This window comes from Scedosporium apiospermum (genome assembly GCF_000732125.1).
Source record: "Scedosporium apiospermum strain IHEM 14462 chromosome Unknown SEQ_SAPIO_0121, whole genome shotgun sequence".
Classification (NCBI taxonomy): Eukaryota; Fungi; Ascomycota; class Sordariomycetes; order Microascales; family Microascaceae; genus Scedosporium; species Scedosporium apiospermum.
In genome coordinates this window covers 795,531-816,439 of record NW_015971822.1, presented here as the reverse complement: position 1 = coordinate 816,439, position 20,909 = coordinate 795,531, and the positions used below count along the sequence as shown (strand labels likewise).

At 48.8% G+C, this 20,909-nt stretch overlaps 4 protein-coding genes and 2 pseudogenes across 4 annotated transcripts; 4 read left to right on the top strand and 2 right to left on the bottom strand.

Moving 5' to 3' along the window:
- Positions 1-574: 574 nt before the first annotated feature.
- SAPIO_CDS8297 (uncharacterized protein) lies at positions 575-4,097 on the bottom strand (the record flags this gene model as incomplete). Its single annotated transcript, XM_016789960.1, has 5 exons — positions 575-1,672; positions 2,001-2,078; positions 2,153-3,385; positions 3,482-3,699; positions 3,902-4,097. 5 exons carry the CDS (start codon positions 4,095-4,097, stop codon positions 575-577), a joined length of 2,823 nt encoding a protein of 940 aa, XP_016640223.1.
- Positions 4,098-6,320: 2,223 nt separating this feature from the next.
- SAPIO_CDS8296 (uncharacterized protein) lies at positions 6,321-9,239 on the top strand (the record flags this gene model as incomplete). The annotated part of the gene is made up of 4 exons (XM_016789959.1): positions 6,321-6,394; positions 6,454-6,544; positions 6,949-8,642; positions 8,723-9,239. 4 exons carry the CDS (start codon positions 6,321-6,323, stop codon positions 9,237-9,239), a joined length of 2,376 nt encoding a protein of 791 aa, XP_016640222.1.
- A 481-nt stretch (positions 9,240-9,720) lies between these two features.
- SAPIO_CDS8295 (putative Pantothenate transporter) lies at positions 9,721-11,469 on the top strand (the record flags this gene model as incomplete). The annotated part of the gene is made up of 5 exons (XM_016789958.1): positions 9,721-9,966; positions 10,028-10,131; positions 10,193-10,371; positions 10,434-10,605; positions 10,671-11,469. The coding sequence occupies 5 exons, from the start codon at positions 9,721-9,723 to the stop codon at positions 11,467-11,469; spliced, it is 1,500 nt and encodes a 499-aa protein (XP_016640221.1).
- A 1,874-nt stretch (positions 11,470-13,343) lies between these two features.
- Positions 13,344-14,246, top strand: SAPIO_CDS8294 (annotated as a pseudogene; the record flags this gene model as incomplete).
- Positions 14,247-14,875: 629 nt separating this feature from the next.
- Positions 14,876-15,973, top strand: SAPIO_CDS8293 (annotated as a pseudogene; the record flags this gene model as incomplete).
- Positions 15,974-16,270: 297 nt separating this feature from the next.
- SAPIO_CDS8292 (uncharacterized protein) lies at positions 16,271-18,540 on the bottom strand (the record flags this gene model as incomplete). The annotated part of the gene is made up of 3 exons (XM_016789957.1): positions 16,271-17,033; positions 17,269-17,952; positions 18,068-18,540. 3 exons carry the CDS (start codon positions 18,538-18,540, stop codon positions 16,271-16,273), a joined length of 1,920 nt encoding a protein of 639 aa, XP_016640220.1.
- Positions 18,541-20,909: the final 2,369 nt, after the last annotated feature.

Genomic DNA, 20,909 nt, shown 5'->3' with positions numbered 1-20,909 from the left:
CGGCCAAGACAACAGTGGGCAGAAAGAAAATAGAGGGCCTATGATTTAGGATACAGTTGATAACTATGTCGTGTTGTTCTCCTTTCTTCTCCTACGTTCTAGAAGACGAGCCCAGACAGGAAGCCGAAGAGCCCCGATCACCCTGTTCCGCGCCAGTTTCTGGAACTTGGGTCGCTGGCGTGGAAGTCTTCCATGCACACCGACTGAACTCCACCCTCACAAAAGATCTTCAACTAAAACGATGGCCGATTCTCCTGCCTTTCATCTCGCCTAGGCAATCGGCCGGTGGTAGCGAACGGGTCGGGGTTTGATTAGTTACGAAGAGCATTGCCCGATTCCATCCACGGCACCGTTTGCAGGACGGGTATGGTAGTAGAGTTCTGTAAACCTCGTTTCTTGGGTACTTGGAGACGTGAACTCTTTTTAGGTCCTTCGTAGGGTGGCTCATGCAATCCTGGTCATTCAATTTAAACCTCTAGAACTCGTTCAAGCGAAGACATCCGCACTTTAAAGCGACGCACTCATCTCAGAATAGCACCCGCCAGGCATCTTGGAATAATTTAGAATTGGCGTCCTATTCGCCCTCCACGATGAACTTTCTAAGCTTTGCCATGCCAGCCAGGTCGCCTTCCACCGTCCCAGCTACCTCCTTTTTGACCCAACCCTCAGTGTAACCGCCACCAAAATCGGTAATCCACGCATTGTCGTCCTGGTCGATAAGTACATTCTCTGCCTTGACGTCCCCCCAGATGACGTCGATCTTGTGAAGCGCGATAATAGAAGCGTCGAGTTGATTTACCCACCGTCCTCTGATGGAAGCGGAGGGTTCATCCGCACCGACTCGCGACCACATGGTTTGGCTGCCACAGTCTATGTAACTCAGCAACAAGCCGGCGATGGAGCCCTGATCATTCATCACGGCACCGTAAAAGTGACATATGTGGAGCTCAGGATCCAGATTGGCCGCATTAATCTTCTTGTACGCTAGGAGCTCGTTTTTCGTCTGGGCAGGGGAGTAGCACTCCTTAAAGAAGCAGGTTGTTTGACCGTTGTCGATGAGGACCTTCCTGGGCAGCTTGAAGAGTGCGTCTTCGGGTTGGTCGAAGCTCAAGACAATGTTGGCTGGATCGTAAAAGTGCGTCCAGGTCTCCACGTCATCGAGGAGCTCGTCGTCAAGCCAAACGCCCGACGGAAGATAGGGAGAAGGCTTCCCTTTGATCTGGCGTGGTCGTAATTCCTCATCTACGATGTCCAGCGCGAAGTGGAAGAATTCCGGGACGAGGTAGTCCCGTAGAGTGGTGACCTTGAAGCTCCCAGGCGCTGGACTCGGTGCGAGCTCAGCGAAGAACGGCTCAAATGGCTCGAGGACCCAGTCGATAACATCTGTCTCATAGATGTCCCCGATCACGTCTTCATCCGACTGGAGCACCTCCAGATACAACATATACTTGTCCTTCGTGACGGGAGAGTTGACAAACTGCGACGGCAAGACGTCGATGTAAAACGCCTTGCCGTTTCTGCGGACCGTGAAGCTTGCATTATCATCGCGAGAGCTGGTAGTGTAGGATTCGAATCGGTATCTCGGGCGGCTGGCGCCCTGCTTGTTGTCATCCTCCATGGTCGCGAACTTGGAGGTGGTCACCTTGCGAGGGGCGGAAGTGTGTTCAGCAGTCTGCAGCGAAAAGAAGAGTGAGAAAAAAGAGGGGGTTGGTAAACGTTGGCTTCATGGTATCCAAAAAATACAACTCCAAACAAATATCACAATAATCCCTTCCAATCATGAAGTGAGCCGATCTCATGCCCGTCCCTGTCAACATGCGTGCAGACGCCCCCTTGAACAAGAAAAAACAAACAAAACCAAGACTCCCGAATGATGAGCCAGCTTCAAACATACCACCCAAACCAAATAAACATTGGAGAACTTAGGATCTTACAAGCACCCGTCTCTCAGACAGCTTGTTCTACCAAATCTTGTCCCGGGAACCTGTAGCCTCTCACACCTTTCGCGGTTCAGCGCCGGCCTTTAGCCTCACCTTGGCCAACATACCGTCAACTGGTTTCGCCGTGATCTGCCGACTCTGTTTCCGTGTCTCAGTCAGTGAGGGAAGAAAAAAAGGATGGAAGAAAACGAGAAAGAAAGAATCACACTTACGCTATAAAGCTCCGTCTCGGCCACAAACTTTCCATTCTCCCCCATGACCCTATTCCCATCCGCATCCCTTTTAATCGCCCCCGTCCCCACCTTGATAAACTCATACCTCCTCGCCACGCAAGCCAATATAATCTTGGACTCAATATTCGCCAGCTCCTGCCCGATACAAGCCCTCGGTCCCCTCTCAAAAGGCCTCCACGCGCTCGCCGGGATCTTTTTCCCGTCCGATCCAGCAGCCGCCTTCTCGCCGCCATCACCCACAGTTAGCCCGCTATTCGTCTTGATGCTCGTGTCCGAGTCGCCGATCCACCTCTCCGGCATAAAGTCGTTGCACGTCGGTCCGTAGACTGCGCGGTCGCGCTGGATGAGGGTAGGGCATAGGTAGATGATCATGCCGTCGAGGCAGTACGACTTCCCGTCGTCGGGCGCAGTGACGAAGAGGCCCGTTCCGTTAGGGACCAAACGCGCCGAACCGGCGGGCGGATAAAGCCTAAGAATCTCCTTGATAAACGCCGAAGTATACGTCATCTTGCTCATGATCTCGTCGCCCCGCTCCGTCAAAATTTTCATGACAACGGCGGGATCTGTGTTCTCCGCTCCGAGCAGCTCGTCGAGCTCGGCGCACAACGCCTCAGCCACCTTGGGCGACCGCTCCAGTTCATAGAAGGCCCACTGGAGCATAATGCTCGTGGTATCGTGTCCGGCGAACAGGAAAGTCTTCAGGCTATCGCACGTCTGCTGCAGGATGTCGTCCGTCAACTCATCAACACCCTCGAGCGCGAGCGACAGCACGCTGCGCGTCTTGGGGGCCTCGCCGCGGATCAGCTCCTCATGCTTGGCGCGGATGAGATCCTTAATCATGGGGTCAATGCGACGCGCGACCTGGATCTGCCGCAGCGCCGTCAGGGGGTGGACGAGCCAGATCGGCACGGCGCTGTCCTCATGGGCCTTGAAGGACTCGACGAGCTCGATGTATAGCGTCACGAGCTCGCCGCGCTCAGAGGGTGGGCGCTGAGCGGCGAAGTCCTTGTCCATGGTGGCCATGCCGATGATATCGAAGGTGAGGTTCGTGGTGTAGTCGCTGAGCAGGGCTGTTTCGCCGGTTTGGGCGAAGCGGTCGAGGTGCTCGAGGAATGGGTGGACTTTTTCGATGATGTTGGGGAGGAGTGTGAGGAGGTGGTGCGGGGCGAAGCCGGAGTTAAATCGTTTTCTGAGCGCTTTCCATGATTCTCCCTGGTCGCGCAGGGAATATCAGTACATGCCGAGGAGGTAGCCATATCGTCTTTTCGGTATCCCTGTAGAGAGAGAAGAAAGGAGGGCGGGGCTTACATTTATGGAAACAAGCGAGTGCTTTCCGATGATGGGATTAAGATATTTCATCGTTGGCGACTTGGGGGTGCCATAAGGGTAGTTCTTGGAAGCCCTGGATATCTGCTCGGCGATGTCGTGGTTGATGATGATGGCCATGGGGTAGTTGAGGGGCCAGATGTCGATAACCATTAGAGGTGGTCGTCCTAGCGATTCCGCGATTCTGGCGAGGGCAAGGTCTTAGATGGCACATAATATTAGCCTCAGTCTGGACATATATTTCCTCTTTTTTTTTTTTTTTTTTTTTTTTCCGTGGCTTTTAAGACCAGTCTACTTCCAAGTTGGACAACAACGCTATTCATCCAGTACACAGAGCGGACAACGCGAGTTTCATGCTCCAAGGACCCCGAGAAAGATGTAACTGGGAAAAGGTAGCCTTACCAAACTGCTCGGCCTCCGGGCCTTTGGCCATCTGCTCAGCGAGCGAGACCAGATGCCCCCAGACCAAGGAGGTCTTCATCTGAGGAAAGTCCTTGAAGCGGACTCGTCTGTGATGCTTGAGCCATGACAGACCCTTGATTATGAGGATTGGTATCGCAGGAACGGCTATCGCTACTAGCGCAGTTGAGTTCAACATGGTGGGCGGTGTGCGGAAGGGAAGTGGAGGATCGAGCTTGAAATTCCCCAGTGGAAATTCTTAGAGAGCTAATAATTATAGGAAGAACGAAGTTTCGGTATATGTCAAAGGATTTAGCGGCGAACGAGAAAGGATCTTCGTTCACCGAGTGCTTCCAGATAGCTCAAGGGATCCTTGTTTGGGGGACCTTCACCGTAGACCAGCGTTTGCTTCGTACAAGAGTTAAACAGAAGCAAGGGTTGAAAATCGGATGAAATTACCGTCTTGTCCGCGACCGCGTACTTCGTGAGGAATGTCAAGGTTGATAAAGGAAAGAGAAAAGTTTATCGTGATGAAACTCAAAATGAGGGAGGCGACAAACAAATCCTCCAATCCAACCCCAACCCCAGGCCGTTGCTCTACCTTTCTTTCCTGTCTTTTTGTTTCAGCCTTTCTTTTTTCTCCGTGGCGTCCGGTCGCGAACAGTTCCATCTGTGTGCCAAGACGGAGGGGCCTCATATCCGGGACACCTCCTGCAGTTCTCGAAGCGAGAAAAGGGTGCGCAGGGGTCCATTGCGTGAAACTATGAAACGTTGGACGAATCGGACGAGGGCCCATTCACACACCATGACACTATGGAACAGGACAATGGTTGAGCGTCCGAGCTGCTGGTCCACGAAGGATCCGGGAACCGGCGGAAAATGGGGCGCGGCGACCGAAATGGATAATTACTTCGTTGAGCTTGTGGCGCAGTGGGTGAATTTGGAGAATATCTCAAGCTGATTGCTTGGATTGAGGAGACTGATTGGCCTCGAGCTCCAAATTACCACGTCAGGACCGGAGCCCTACATTAGCTTAGAGTTGATATCCTCGATCTGTGCCTCTGTCCTCCGCAATGGTGCCGCAGTCCCGGACAAGTTAAAAAGGCGGGAGTGCGTTTAACCGTCCCGTTTCTTTAAACCGATGATCCTATCACCGGCTAACAGCCAACGTTCCGCAATGGGCATGGAAGAGCAAGTCTGGCCAGGTTCTCGTTTGGAATTGCCCGAGCCATCCGCCATCCGCCATGCCATGGGATCAATTAATCAATGCTGTTATGGCGTAGGAGAGCCCTGGAGAATTAGAGAACAAGACCACATCACACATCACCAAAGCCAAATCCCAAACTTCCAACCAGTTGCAGTTGCAGCAATCAAATGTCGTAGGCAAACGTACACTCCACACTCCATTAATATTTTAAGTTATTGGTGCAAGTAGTTTCCTGTAGGGCTGACCAAATCCGGTTCACCTAGCCATAACCAGGACCAGATCGACTACAAGCCCCCTTATACTCCTGGGGAAGACCCGATCCTTTGTTCCGTCACGATTCTATGTTTATCCATTATCAGGCGCAGATGACAAGAATGGCCATCTCTAACCACGAAATCCTCCCTCTGTAATCGATCGAGGAACAAGTTGTAGCTGGGCATATATCCCTGTACGAATCGGATAACTGCATCATCAGACATTCCGTGTCCGCTGGACATCCGAAGATGGCGCTCTTGATCAATCCGCCAGAGATAGACGTGAGCAAGATCATCCGTATCCAAATGTATTAAATAATGGAATTTCGTCGGTCTCATGAATGTATTGCAGTACTGCCGGAGATTGTCGTTAATTTGTAGTAAGTGGGAGAGCTGGTGTGTGCCGAGAGTTGACGTCGACATTCCGCCGTCGCCCAGAACATTTGACAAGTTCTCTCGTCGCTCAGCTTCCCATCGTGACGTCAATTCACCAATGCTCAGAGGCTGGAATCCAACACACCACCCTTCGAAAATGACAATGTCGATTGGGGGTGATACACGGCGCCATTGAGTTCTGGGGACGCGATCCCCTTCACCGTCGAATTTACTCTTGTCAAAAGCTGGGACGAAGATGTCATCGCTACCAGCCAGAGATGCAAAGAATTCGGAGATAAGAGCCGTGTCATGTGTGCCGGGCTGGCCTCGAGTTCGAAGGAGCGGGTTATCTGGATTTTCTTCCCTGAGTTTCACGAGAGAGTCATGGTCTAGGTAGAAGTCATCTAGCGAGACGTTTATGACGGTGAAGCCGTGGCGTTGCAGGGCTGTTGCGAGGGCATTAGCCCAGGTAGATTTCCCGCTTCCTTGGAGGCCGGTGAGACCGACGACAAAAGGGGGCTGTTGAATTTCGGGTTGGGCACGATACTCGTGTACTTGTGGGAGGATGTGATTGAGGACAGACACGATGGAGGACTCTGGGATCGTCATTGTGAGGGACAGCGTGGTAACTAGTCAAACCTCGAACGAGGAAAAGCAGTCGTGGCTATCAAATACGGTGGCATTTCTGTGAATATTCAAACTTTGAGAATCATCAATAGATCCAGCGCATATGGACGCAAGATTGGTGATCCGGTCCCCGATTTGCGAGACCGAGCAGCATCGACAGGGGCGGCTAAAAGAAAGCCCGATGTAAGGAGTCTATGTAGGCTTCGTACGAAGTATATCGACTGCATTTACGAGTTAAATAAAGTAAAGATCTTGGACATTTTTACAGCATCGTATAAAGTGTACAAAGCTGAAGAAAGAATATTTATGTTTATTTTAAATAATTTAAAATCATAAATATATGATTTTTAAAAAATCTAAGTAAATATTTTAAAATTATCTATAAATATATTTTGTTATAAAATAAAGCTCGATTATTAATATTTAAGTTCAGTTAATAACTATTACTTCTCATAATTACTTTACAGAACTATCCCCGAGGGCACCACCGTAGTCCACCTTCGGCCGACCGATCCGCACTCTCGCTCTTAAACCATGGAACTCCCTCACCGCATTGTCGGCCCCTCCCTGACTTCCTGGCCTCCCAGTCGGCTGTCATTATGTTCGGCCCAACGATTGACCAAGGCAGCGGTTCCGCCTCCCGCCCGATCCCACCCATAGAGATCGGCTCTTTCGTTGCTCTCTCCCCCGATGATAGTGAGTTCATCGGCAGCGCGAGTGGTGCTTTCTTCGCGAATACTGTCTTCCGAGCTTTTGCTAGGGCAGCGTCGGCCACCGATGCTGACTTGGGGCGGCCCGAAGAGGGGAGAGACGCAGGTCATGGTGTTCCTGACCCGGGTTCAGCCCACACCTACCTCGTTGCACCTGAACACGGTGGAGAACAAACCACCGACAATGAGCCACGGCAGCAAGATAGCCCAACAACTCTAGCCCCTGGTACCCGGTCTTACGGGGTGACTGCCACTGGGCTGGGTATTGCTCCACCGCCTGCCGTGGCCCAGAAACTCCTTATGCTCTATTTCCGAAACTGGCACCCTTTCCTCCCTTTTTTGCATGGACCTACTTTCATTGAGAGTGTCAACCGCTTCTACGATGAAGATATCCTCTCTGAAGACGCTCCTACTGCTCATCCGAGCCGGTTAACTCGGGCAGTGACATTCCAGTGCATCTTCAACATCACAGCACTGGCGTCTGGAGAGACGTTGGATCCGGCCTGTCGCATTCAGTCGTCATTCGCTTTAACTTCCCTCATAGGAGTCATCTTCTCCAGCCATGACATTGCCTCTCTACAGGCTCTTTTAGCCGCGGAACTGTACTTGACAACCACCATGTCATTGAGAGCAGCGTCGGCGATCCACGGGGCGCTGGTCCGAACCATGTATAACTCGGGGTTCCATCGATGCCCTTGCCGCTACATACAGCTCCAATCCACTGTGTCTATGATTAGGAAACGAATCTTTTGGTGCGCCTATGTTCTAGATCGGTACTTAAGCCAGGTTTTAGGGCATCCATCTTCCATCGAGGATGGAGAGGTAGACGTCTGCATCCCTGGAATGGTTGAACTGCATAGGGCTGTTACCAAGCCCAGCGAGCCTGTAGCCACTTCCCAGTCAACATTGAACGAAGAGGTTCTTGATCACTTACCCAGCGATCGAGCGGCCACAGATGGTAATGATGGAGAAGTCTCCCCCCAGAGACACCCAAGCAGCCGCCCAAGGGATGCCGCGGGAGGCAGTGACAGTCTCACCGTTTATAGTCCAGCGCAACACCATACTGCCGCTGGGAAAGAGGCAGGCCAATTCGTCCTAAGCTATATGGCGACATATTCACGCTTAATGGGAGAAATCGTCAGCGAATTCCACAGGTCGATTCACAGCCGAGCCATCAGCCCCGAGAAGATTGAGGAATTAACCTATCGAATACATTGTTGGTGGAATAGCCTCCCCCCAACATTCCAAGACGAGACACACGACGTCCCCGCATCAACGCCATCTTCCTACACCAAGAGTCCTTGGGTTGCGCTCTTTACTATGTTGTATAATTATCTCATTTTGCTGGTCAACCGCCCTTTCCTATCGCTCCCCACAGACCGCAAAATGTTTCGGTCTAGCTTGCAGACAGCCCTCAGCGCGAGTCACAATACCGTGATGAAGCTCAGGTGGTATACAGATGACCCCTTCGTGATGGCTTGGCCAGGGACTTTATCGGCCACATGGATGGCCGGCCTAGCAATCGCCTTTGCAACTCAATTAGAGCTCTACCCCTTCGCGAAGGGCAGCTCGTAAGTTCTATCTTGTACTTGGCCTTATTGGTCTACTTTTAGGCCGGTAATCTCCGAATCTGGCTGACTTCTTCGTACAGAGATATCGGGCACTGCCTAACAATCCTGGAAGCCATGGCTTCGCGCTGGACCAGTGCTCGCCATTGTCATGGTGCACTCAAAAAGCTTCTTGAACAGCTCAACAACTATTTTAGTGGAGATCCGCCGGGCAGATGCACGCCTTTGTTCTCATTAAGACCTGAGCGGGTCCTCAGCAGGTCAAGGATGGAGGGGCCACCCTTGGATGTAAATTCCGCCATGTTCGAAGAGCGAAGCGCAAAACGACAAAGGCTCCATGACGAAGCCGGAAGGCGACCGCAATCATCTTTCCAGCGCTATGCTCCCAATGGCGGATTTGGACCTAGTGTTAATGCATTTACCATGCAGGGTTCGATGCCTGTCATGGAGTACACCGGCCCAGACTTTGGGTTCGATGCGTCTCGACTTGGTGGGCAGGAGTTCCCCAGTGATCCTCTAGATTCCGACATAGCAGGTCTTTTTAGCAATGTTGACTGGGATGTATATATTCAGGGATTCGGGCAAAACTTTGGCGCGTAGAAGTCCGCTTTATCAAGTATTGCATCCCATTTTTCTTCATGATTCTGCCTGATGACATTGAGCGCGAGGCTCAAAAAATAGTAAATAGGAATTCTAAGAAATAAAGAATTGTACCTTGATTCTACGAGACTCAAATTTGTGATGGCTCAAGGGCTCCTGCATGACTCGCCCAACAACACAGCATAATGCTTAAGCTGTTATTCCCGTTCGACGCCTACTCCTTGAGATCTAGTACAATTAGGTCCGCTACTGAAAACTAGCGCGACACTGAAGAAAGTTTCCCCATGGGGTCCGGGGTCTGGGGTCTGGGGTAGAGGCGGGGACTGAGTGTCGGTTCATCTTTTAGCCACCGCAGCAATGGCCCATTTGATCTCTTATATTTAAAGATCCGGAGTGCTGGCTCGTCGAGGACCTCATCCAACATGGCTATCAGGTCAATTTCAGAAATATTCCAGGGCCCTTTACTCTTCTACCAGTCATCATGTCCGAGAAACAAGTTGCGCTCTCCACCGCCGCCCCCAATGTCCAGCATTGCGAAGGCAAGACCAATGACGACGTCGACTTCCGGCACAGCAACGAAGAGAAAGGCCTTCGATTAGATGAAGCCCAGGCACAGGCGGATTACTCTGGTGCTAGGGCCAAGACTGATGCCAAAGAGATCGCTCTTGTTCGGAAGCTTGACAGGCGTATCTTGCCCATGCTCTGCATTATGTACTTTCTTAATTACGTACGTGCACTTATCGCATGATTCTGCCTTTCATATTTGTCCTAACTGATCGGGATCATAGCTAGATCGAACTGCCATCGCTTCGGCGAGGTTGAATAACCTTGAAAAAGACTTGAATCTCAAGGGAAACCAGTACAATACTTGCATTTCCATTCTGTTTGTCGGGTAGGTGGCCGGGTATTCAAGCCCCTTTTGGAGTAAAAGTAACGCTGACAGCTATCTGTAGCTATCTCCTCTTCCAGCTGCCATCGAACATGCTCATGGCCTCATCTCATGTTCGACCGTCTACATACATGGGAATTTGCATGGCTATTTGGGGTGTCACCTCGGGTTTGACTGCTGCTACGAACAATTACATCGGACTCTTGATGGTTCGGTTCTTCCTTGGAATTGCTGAAGCTCCTTGTAAGTGCCGAATAAGCTTTGGGCTTGGAAGGAATGTTGCTCACACGGAACGGTAAATGCAGTCTATCCTGGTGCTCTGTTTCTGCTTTCGATCTTTTACACCCGCAAGGAAATCGCCGCAAGAATGGCAATTCTCTATTCAGCCAACATCCTCGCCACTGCATTCTCGGGACTCATTGCTGCTGCGACCTTCTCGACTATTGATGGAGCCCATGGCATTGCTGGCTGGAGATGGTGAGTGCGGTCTTACCTCCGCTCGTATTGACACCAGAGGAGATCGGCGCTCATATTACTACTAGGCTCTTCATCATTGAAGGTATCATTACCGTCGTTATGGCCCTCCTCTCGATCCCCATCCTTCCCGACCATCCCTCCACAACGAAATGGCTCACGGAAGAAGAACGGAAACTCGCCCACGACAGAATCAGCCGCGACACAGTCCAGGAAGCATCTCACACTAGCAACTGGGAAAGTCTGAAATTAGCTTTCGGTGACCCTCGCCTCTATGTCCTCGCCCTGATGCAGAACCTCCACCTCTCGGCCAACGGATTCACCAACTTCTTCCCCACAGTCGTCGGCACCCTCGGATTCAACCGCACCGTTACTCTCCTCCTTACCGCTCCGCCGTTTGTCCTCTCTGCCGTTGTCGGCCCTCTATACGGAATCAACTCCGGGAAGTTCAACGAACGCTCATGGCACATCACAGGAGGAATGGGTCTCTCGATGGCAGGCTTCATAATCGCGGCCTCGACGCTCAACACAGCAGCTCGATACATTGCGTGCTTCTGCTTCGCTGTTGGAGTGTATGCGGTTAACTCTTGCATTCTGGGTTGGGTGTCCGCTACACTAGGGCAGACCATGCAGAAGAAGGCGATTTCGCTGGGTTTCGTGAATATGGTAGCGAATGCGTCGTATATCTATACGCCATACCTCTATCCCTCTGGGGATGGTCCCAGGTACACGATGGCTATGGGAACGGAAGCTGGGTTTGCGGGGGGCGTGATTATCTGTGTTTGGGTGTTGAGGTTCTGGCTGATGGCGACAAATCGAAAGCTGAAGAGGACCGGCGAGGGTGGTGGGCTGCTGTATGCGTATTAGAAAACTCGTGCCTCGCGAGTGGTCTCAAGTAACCTCTTTGGCATTTCCTAGGACTCATGATGGGGTGTGCTATTGTGGCGCAAAGATCTATCGGTTGGACAATAGAGGACAACGAGTACAGACATACAACTACTAAAAGGTCATTGGGAAGCCAGTCGAGGGAAGTTTTGGCTAGAATGGTTAGCTTAGGTACTTTGCCCATAAGAATGAGATAATAGGGGAGCTTTGTTTAGCACAAATCGGTTTGCCTGTATATCCACGGCCAAGCTGGTAGTCAGTCACGATTGGAGTTCTACACCGTCCGTCGTAGCGTTGTCATACTAAAGTATATCCCCAGCTAAACATGTAATATATACAACTCTAAAATAGATGAAATAGTTCGGTGATGACTTGAGCAGCATAGGAAATGACGTTCAAACCCCCCCCCCCCCCAAACCGATTACCATAGATATTGTTGCCTAAATTCCTCGGACATTTCAATCCTTCCGTCCACCTGGTGTGATTCCGTATCCGAACTCCCAGTCCACACTCTTGTGATTTTGTCGTTCTGAAGGCTAGACAGCTCCCTCGAAGAAGTTGGTGCGTCTATGCCCTCTTGATTAAAATGTAACTCTACGTTTGTCCCTGACGCCGTGGAAGGTATCTCCGGAGGCAGAGTCGACTGGATTGGTTGATTATAACTTGAAGCAGACTTCTGAGTAGACCTCTGGCTGAGATCCGGCTGCAGAGTTTGTTGCTGAGACGAGTCAGCCGCTCTGGTTTCCCCCTCCATGTCGGCAGCCCATCTTCGAATGTCTTCAGCTGACACCAAAGGGTATTCTTCCCATTGCGTGATCAAGCTGGACTTGGCACTTCCTGGGTCAAAATTCCTTTCGCTTGAAGTGATGATTCGGCTGTCGGGAGCTTCGGCAGCACTCGGAAATGCCCTTTCGATGGCATCGCCACTAGAGGCGTGCCAAAGACGCAAGAGAGCTGTTTCTGTTTCTCTCAGACGGTGCTCAAGCGCTTCAGTATATCCTTTGGCCGGGCCACTACATAAATCAGTCAAATACAGCTGTAGGCCAATAAGGACCATTGAACCAACCGCTTTCTAGTGGTGGACCAGACGCAGGGTCGATCCAGGATACGACACCTAGAGCATATCGGCCTGGGAATGCTTAGTGAATTTCAAGCGAATAGGTCCGAAATGAGCTCATACCTGGCTTCGTCGCACTAAGAAAGACGTCAGCCGTTTTGGTATGTCCATGGCAAGTTACATGTCAAGTTACGGGGTGAAATGGAAATGGAAACCCACTTTCTGCTTTCGAGAACGACAGCTATTGCAGGCTGCCCGACTCCGGATCGGTGTCATCCAGTGGCTCTGGGTCCTCGGCAAAGGGAGCCCCCGGGGGAACTTCTTTCTGCTGATGGGAGAGGGCGGCACTGTTCACGGGGAGTATGAAGCGATCTCTCACTCATAATGCGGCTATCGGGTGAATATTTTTACGAAGTCGGATCCATCGGCTCAAGGCACCGCAACGAAGCGTTCAGTTGTTGGGGACAATTCCCCGCCTGCACCGTCGGGTTAAAATTTAAGCGCAGCCCCCGCAAACCCCGCTTCGGCCCGTCCGGCCACCTCGGCTCCAATTACCTCCGGCCTCAACGGCTTTCGCCGCACCTTCTTGGAAAGGAAAACGAAATAAAATAAAATAAGAATAAGAATAAGAATAAAAAAAAAGAGGCAGTAAATACATTGATCGAGACAAATCCCTCCCAAGCACGTCTTGATGACACAAGGCGGTTTTCTCACCTCTCCTTCAATGAGGACCATTGCCCTGTAACCACAAACCTGACTCCACCCAGCTATCCTTGACCTGCCTTACATCCTTATTACCATGTTTGATTCGTTTGAACCTTTCTCCATTTTGACGCAGTCCTCACCGGAGGTCACCATCAAGGGCCTCAAAAGTGGGGATGCATCCTCCCCACTACCTCCCTTGCTCCTCATCCACGGCTTCCCTCAGACCCACCATATCTGGCATCTCGTAGCCAGCCAGCTTCTGGACAAATACACCGTCGTCCTCATAGACCTGCGCGGCTACGGCGAATCTTCCAAGCCAGACGATGTATCAAACTATGCCAAAAGTGCCATGGCCCGCGACTGTATCGCCGTCATGGACCAGCTGGGCTTTACGTCCTCCTTTTTCGTTTGTGCTCACGACCGTGGCGCGAGGGTAACGCATAAGCTGTGCGTGGACTACCCCGATCGCGTTCGCAAGGCTATCCTGCTCGACATATGTCCCACGCTGGCCATGTACGAGGCGACAAACTTCGAGTTCGCAAAGGCCTACTTTCATTGGTTTTTCTTGATTCAACCCGAGCCACTTCCCGAGATGCTCATTGCCGCTGAACCGAGGAAACTTGCCGAGATGTTTATGGGGAGGAGACAGGAAAAGGCGTTGCACATCTTCAAGGACGAATGCTTCGAGGCATACGTAAAGAATATGAGTGATCCGGCTGCGGTACATGCCATGTGCCAGGACTACCGAGCGGCCGCGACGTTGGATCTAGATGAGGCCAGGGACGACTTGGCAAATGGCCGTCTCGTGAAGTGCCCGCTTCTTGTCCTTTGGGGAAAGCATGGTGTTATCGAAAGGTGTTTTGACGCTGTGAAGGAGTGGAGAGCGGTGACGCAGCAAGATGTTCCCGTCGAGGGCTATGCCGTCGAATCCGGTCATTATTTGGCGGAGGAGGCGCCAGAAGAAATTGTGTCTGCAATTGAAAAGTTTCTAAAATAGGTATCTGCATATACGAAATTCCTCTCCCACTCTATTACAGAAAATACATGAATAAAAATAAAAATAATGAGGGTTGATGCTGGAAATAAACAATCGACGTGCCTGGAGGTTTCGTGCTCCTTTGGCACCCATCACGAAACCGATGTAAGGGGAACGATGAGGTTGAAGACCGGGGAGACCATCAATTGATACCTCTGGTTAAGGCCTGCCTGCAGGCGAAGTTGTCATGTAGTTTGTAATAATCAGAGTAAATCCATCTGGAGACATCGTCTCCTCTAATTCCGCTATAGCCACTCTACATCGTCTGATGATGCTCGAGTTCAAATTGCGAAAACTAATCAGTTTCTCAGCTGGTACAACTGCAGGAATTTCGGAGCTCTACGTCTCCAATGATATCTGTTCGAATGTCTACCCCTCCCGGAACTGACTGAGCTTCCAATAGGCCGTCATCCTCGCTGGGCTTGAGGTTGGAGCGATGCGGCTATACCTTTTGCCGACGTCGGTTCGACGAAAAGGGACGATTCTCCTCAGTGGGGAGTAATACAAGTTCTTGTTTGTTCCTCATCAAGCGCGTGAAATTTCCTTGCATTGAGTATTGAGCTGCAGATACATTCCACACACTCGCAAAGATGAATGGGACCAAGTCACTCAGAATTGCCGTCATTCCTGGCGACGGCATCGGCGTCGAAGTGATGCCTTACGGTGTACGATGCCTCAAAGCTGCCGCGCAGGTATTTGATCTCTCGCTCGAATTCGAGCATTTCGATTTCGCCAGTTGCGACTATTACGCCAAGCACGGCACCATGATGCCCCCCGACTGGAAAGACACCCTCTCCAAGTTTGACGGCATCTACTTCGGCGCCGTGGGCATGCCGGACAAAGTCCCCGACGACATCTCCCTCTGGGGCAGTCTGCTCAAGTTCCGCCGCGAGTTCGATCAGTACATCAGTCTGCGCCCCTGTCGTCTCATGCCAGGCGTGGCGTCCCCGCTCGCGAACAAAAAACCCGGCGACATCGACTTTTGGATCGTGCGCGAGAACACCGAGGGCGAGTACAGCAGCATCGGCGGCAAGATCTTCGAGGGCACGGAACGCGAGACAGTGATCCAGGAGACTGTAATGACACGCGTGGGCGTGGACAGGGTGCTGAAGTACGCCTTCGACCTGGCCAAGAGCCGCCCCAGAAAGAAGCTCACCAGCGCTACCAAGAGCAATGGGATCAACACCACGATGCCGTACTGGGATTCCCGTGTCAAGGAGATGGCGAAGAATTACCCTGATGTGGCCGTTGATAAGTACCACATCGACATCCTGACGGCGCATTTCGTACTGCGGCCCGAGATGTTCGACGTCATCGTCGGCAGCAACCTCTTTGGAGACATTCTGTCAGATCTCGGCCCAGCGTGTACGGGGACGATCGGAATCGCTCCGTCTGGGAACATCAACCCCACGGGCGAGTTCCCGAGCTTGTTTGAGCCGGTGCACGGGAGTGCCCCGGATATCTGTGGCAAGGGAATAGCGAATCCCGTCGGCATGATTTGGGCGGGCCAGATGATGCTCCATCACTTTGGGTTTACGGATGCCGCTGACGCCATGCTTAAGGCGATTGAAAATGTGCTCGCGAGGTCGGAGCCAGCGGTCATGACGAGGGACATGGGAGGACAGGGGAATACTCAAACACTTGGGGAGGCCATTGAAAAGGAAATTCTGTCGATGAAGAAGAAGTGATAGATCTATAAGACTATAAGAGAGGGTATAAGCAGTCCATTTGAAACGTAACGCAGAGCTTGTCCGTCGATAAATATAAAGTACCACTTCTCTCCCTAAGTATGCCTTCGATTCTACGTCCGAGCCTTCGTTCGTTTCATTTCCCAGTTTCCACTGGTCCTATTCTAGCTAAAACTTCTGCCTAAATCGTCACCGCCAACCAAATCTGCGGTAAATTTCCTTCACAACCTGGACCCGATAAGTAAAGGGGTGGTTTCTCTGACACGAATAGTCACATCCCTATACGAATCCCTATCCCTAGACGTATACGAATCCCTGTCTGGGATGTGCCACCGCTTCCTTCGAGAAACCGCAGTGCCCAGCATGGAGAGGCGTAGCTTCCATCATAACGCCCCATTTTAAGAAACCGAGCGGCGCATTCGGCTGCGGCTCGCCAGTAACTGAATGACACGCAGCTGCTATGGCTAGACTGCAGTTTCCTACCACTGGCACCGTCGTCGGCAGCCGTAGGAAGGAGACTCCCAGAATGGCAAATACCAGCAGAAGGCAGCCAATGAGCACAAAAATGATGGCAATGGGCGAGTAGCCGCACGTCACGAGCTCCCAGGTCTCCTCCGGCGCATGGAGGGATTCAACGGCAACGACGAAGATGCTCTGAGACATCAACCAATGGATCAGGGCGCACACGACGATAAGTGGAATGCTGAATCGATACGGGAGCTGAAGGAAATACCGCGACCGTTGCTTCCCTTGTGGTCTCGACGAGACGCGTAGGGATTTCGGGACAAGGCCAAACTCGCTCCATTCCTTGGCACCGAGCATGCGCGTAAACAAGTTATTGTAGGAGAAGTAGAGGAGGGAGAAAACGACATGAGGCACGTTAGCAATCAGAACAACGGCCGCGAGGCCTGGTGTGTCCTCCTTCGTCCAACCGACCATGGTACTTTCCGATGCCGAGCCGAGGCCCAAATTCCAGAGGGCTGACATCGACTGGGGCCCGGACATCTTCACCATGCCCATTGCCAGGGAAACGCAGATGGCAATTATGCCGAGGACGTAGCTGCAGACCGGTTAGAGTGTATGGTTAGCCTTGGTACAAGAACAGAGAACGGGAGGAAAGGCCCCCTTCACAAAAGGGAAAGGGAAAAGGTGCTAAAGGGCAAGTCAGCGCTGGGCGGGAGGAAGGACGATACAGGAGATTATAAAATATCCAGCTCGGTTTCCCTTGAGCCGCGAGCCAGCGTTTCCGGACATCCACCCACGGCGTGGCTGACAATCGGCCACTGTGCCAAAACCTCGTCACTTTCTCTCGAGTTAGAGAACACATGCCCCTCGTGCGGTTGTCCGGAAAAGCTAAAAAGGATGCTATGGCGTCTCCCAGGACAAGAAGCGGACCCTCATGCGGGAAAAGTGCTATCAGCATGAGCAGGACGGCCTTGGTGAGATTGGCAACGAGTACCGGGATCGCCAGGGTAACGTGAAAGTTTAGTCGACAACGCTCTTCTTCGGGCTTGCTGAGGCAGTATATGGCTCTGTTGCCTTCGAAATGCCAATTATCCCTCACACTCGAAAGCTTAGACCTGCAGGTCTCGCCGGAACATGACCTCCCCATGTTACAGACCCATTCGAAAGGACTCCAAGGACACTCGCGGTCTGAGGACAGGTTGGATATGGATGATAAACCCCATCTCATGTAAGTCTCGTTCGAGTCGGTGATCACGAGGACGTTGCTGCGAGAGGTCTGAAAGGTGGTGGCATATGCGTTCAGACAATCCGCGGCTGTAATGTTTTCGTACTCCGGGGACAAGACGACGCTACGTATATTGCGAATACGATCAGCCCACTCTCTATTGTTTGCAGACTGTATTGAGAGTATCTCTTCATTGTAATCGACGTTGTCTGGGTCCAAAAAGGTTTCCTCTGCAACATAATGCTCGTATGAGATGGCCGAGATTGACGTAAATACCACGGAGTTGTATCTAGATTTTGGTCAGCATGTCCGACTACTAGTTTTCTCAGGAATACCCAGGAATACCACGATGACGAAGTCCAAAACAACTAGGGTGGGCTCACGGATCGAAAATCGTGACTTACAGGAAATGCAAAGGAAGCGAAGAGATTCCTAGCAAAACCCAGATGATGACTCTCCTTTTCCGAATCTTGAACAAGTTGGAAATGCTCTGTGCCCCAATGACCATCCACCTCCCGCTATTATGCGCTCTATCCACTTCGTCCCTTGTTGGTGCCGCAAGGCATTGCATGGCATAGTTGCTTGTCCCTAGCAACGCGGAACTGAGGACGTTGACGACCAAATGGACTCCAAGGCTAATGTTACGGGATTTCGAACAGCTTCCCTCGAAGAGAATATGGCGACCGTCGTCTGCGTCGTCCGAGCCGTGTGGTTTTGTGGAAGCCCATATTGTGACAATCAGATTCAAGAAGAGGATGAGGAACGAAGAGATGGCGCCGATGAGAACGGGTCGGCTCCAGCTCCTGTCGCCGAACCGGGGTCTTTCGTCCTCGTCCTCGTCATACTGGGCGATTGGGATCATTCGTTGACCTCCCATAGTGACAGGCCATTTATTCACAATGCTGAATCCGACAACACAACATTGGCGGATTCTAAATCAAGAATCTGTCGAGAGATTCACTTCACACTCGTTTAATACTCTTTCTGCTCTCAATGGAGTGTGGCTGTGTGGCTACCCTTATGGCTCAATGAGGTGAAGTGGTTGCTCGTGTGCCGAAGACCTCCACGTCCGAGACGGGATACTACTGTTGATGGCTGGCTCAGCTGTCAATCCAAGCAGGAAGCAAAGCCTCATCGGCTTCAGCTGCATTTTAAACCAATGATCTTCTCGACAGCGAGGGCGTGTTCGGCACAGGAGAATTTGAAATTTGAGCTGTGGTGGGGCATGTCTTGGCGAGCCTTTCGGCGATTATCGACTGCGAAGATTCCGAGAGGACGGACGGACAAGCACCATCCCTGGATCGCGGCGGTGTCTGTCCATCAATATTGCCGACGTCAGAAACACTCACAGCCGAAGCTTGGATAGGTTAACTGGTATCATTGGCACTTTCAGACAAACCCTTACTCCGAGCATTTGGGATAGCACATTGAACGTGAATAAAAAGCTCAGGAACAGGAGAACAACCAACCAGTTTTGGACGGCGCGGAATGTGTAAACGACCAGGCCTCGCTCAGGACGAAGTACTCACTTGAAAACCGGACGGAGGTTTACCAGAGACCAGGAAGATCTTAAAGCTCTTGGATCGAATGAAGGGTGGTGGGTTCGACACCACCCTTTCGCATGTCGGCGTCCGGGCCATCCTCATGCGGCAGTCACTCGGCCGCAGGCAGCTGGCAGACAATACTACGGAAGCCTGTAGCGAATTTGTAACTTTTGAAATTTTTCGACCTCAACCCCTCAAATTTTTACTAGAACTACCCTAACCTATATAGTTTCCTTAAGTAATAAGAAATATTAGAAGTACTTTAGTAAAATAATATTTCTATAACTAAACTTTATATTTTAAGTTTAGAAAGTATAACTTCTTATTTTAAGGAATAGAACTTTTTAAAGAAGGTATAAAATTTATAATATTTTAAAAATAATAATAGGTAAATATAACTAGTAAAATAATAAAAGGAAATAATAATAGAAAAAGTTATTTATTAATAAATATTTTTTTTATATTTTTAAAAATCCTTTTCTTTTTTTTTCTTTTTTTTATTATTCTTTATTTTACTTATAAATTACCTAATTACTTAATCTTAGCTAAGTCTTCTTAAATTCTAATAATAATTTCTAATATTATTTAATAGTTTTAAATAATTTTATTTAATTTTAAATATAATAATACTTTTTTATTTTAAAGTTTATAAACTAACTAAAAACTTAATTACTTTTTTTACTTTTAATAAAAAGCTATTTTTATTTATTTAAAAAAGCTTTAAAGAATTTAAAAATAGTATTTTAAAATATATAATTTAGGTTTTAATTTAAATAAAATTAATTTAAAATAAAAATATTTTAATTTTTATTTTTTAAAAGAAAATTTATATACTTTTATTTAACTTTAAACTAGATAAATTATTATTAATCTATTTAATAAAAACTTAAATAATTTCTAATTATTTAAAAGAAATTTAACTATTTTAATAATAATATTTAAATTTATATAAAATTACTTATTAACTATAATAACTATAATTAATTATTATATATAGATATAATAACTATCTATATATTTAACTAAATTATAATAAAGCTATATAATAAATACTTAAAAGCTTAAGGAAAGTTCCTATATTATATAGTTTAAGTTAAATTTAGCTAAGCTTATATATATTATATCTACTAGATAGCTAGCTATTTACTTAAACTTAAGTAAAGATATAAGTAAGATAGTATATTTAATTCCTTTTATTATTATTTATATTAAATTTTAATAAATTAGATACTATTAATTTAACTTCTAGTAAATATTAAAAGAAGCTATTAAAGATACCTATTAAAATTAGCTAAATAATCTTAGCTTTAATTAAAAATACTTTTATAAATCTAAGTTTAATAATCTTAGCTATTTAGTTATAAGCTCTAGTAACTATATTTATATAAATTACTAATAAGATTAATTCTTAGATAGAGATAGCTAAGTCTACTTTAATTACTCCTATTAGAGCTTAAAACTAAGATAAAGAAGATAATATTAATATTAATTTAACTAATATAAAGTAAGTTTAATTAAACTTACTTTAATATAAAAAAAAAGTTTTTTTTTTCTTTAAAATTAAAAGATTTAATTAAAAGGAAATATAAATAGAAATATACTAGTTTATATATAAAAAATCTATATTAAAAAAATATAAATAAAAATATACTAGTTTATATAAAGTAAATTAAAATTTATTTTAATATTTTAAATATTAAAG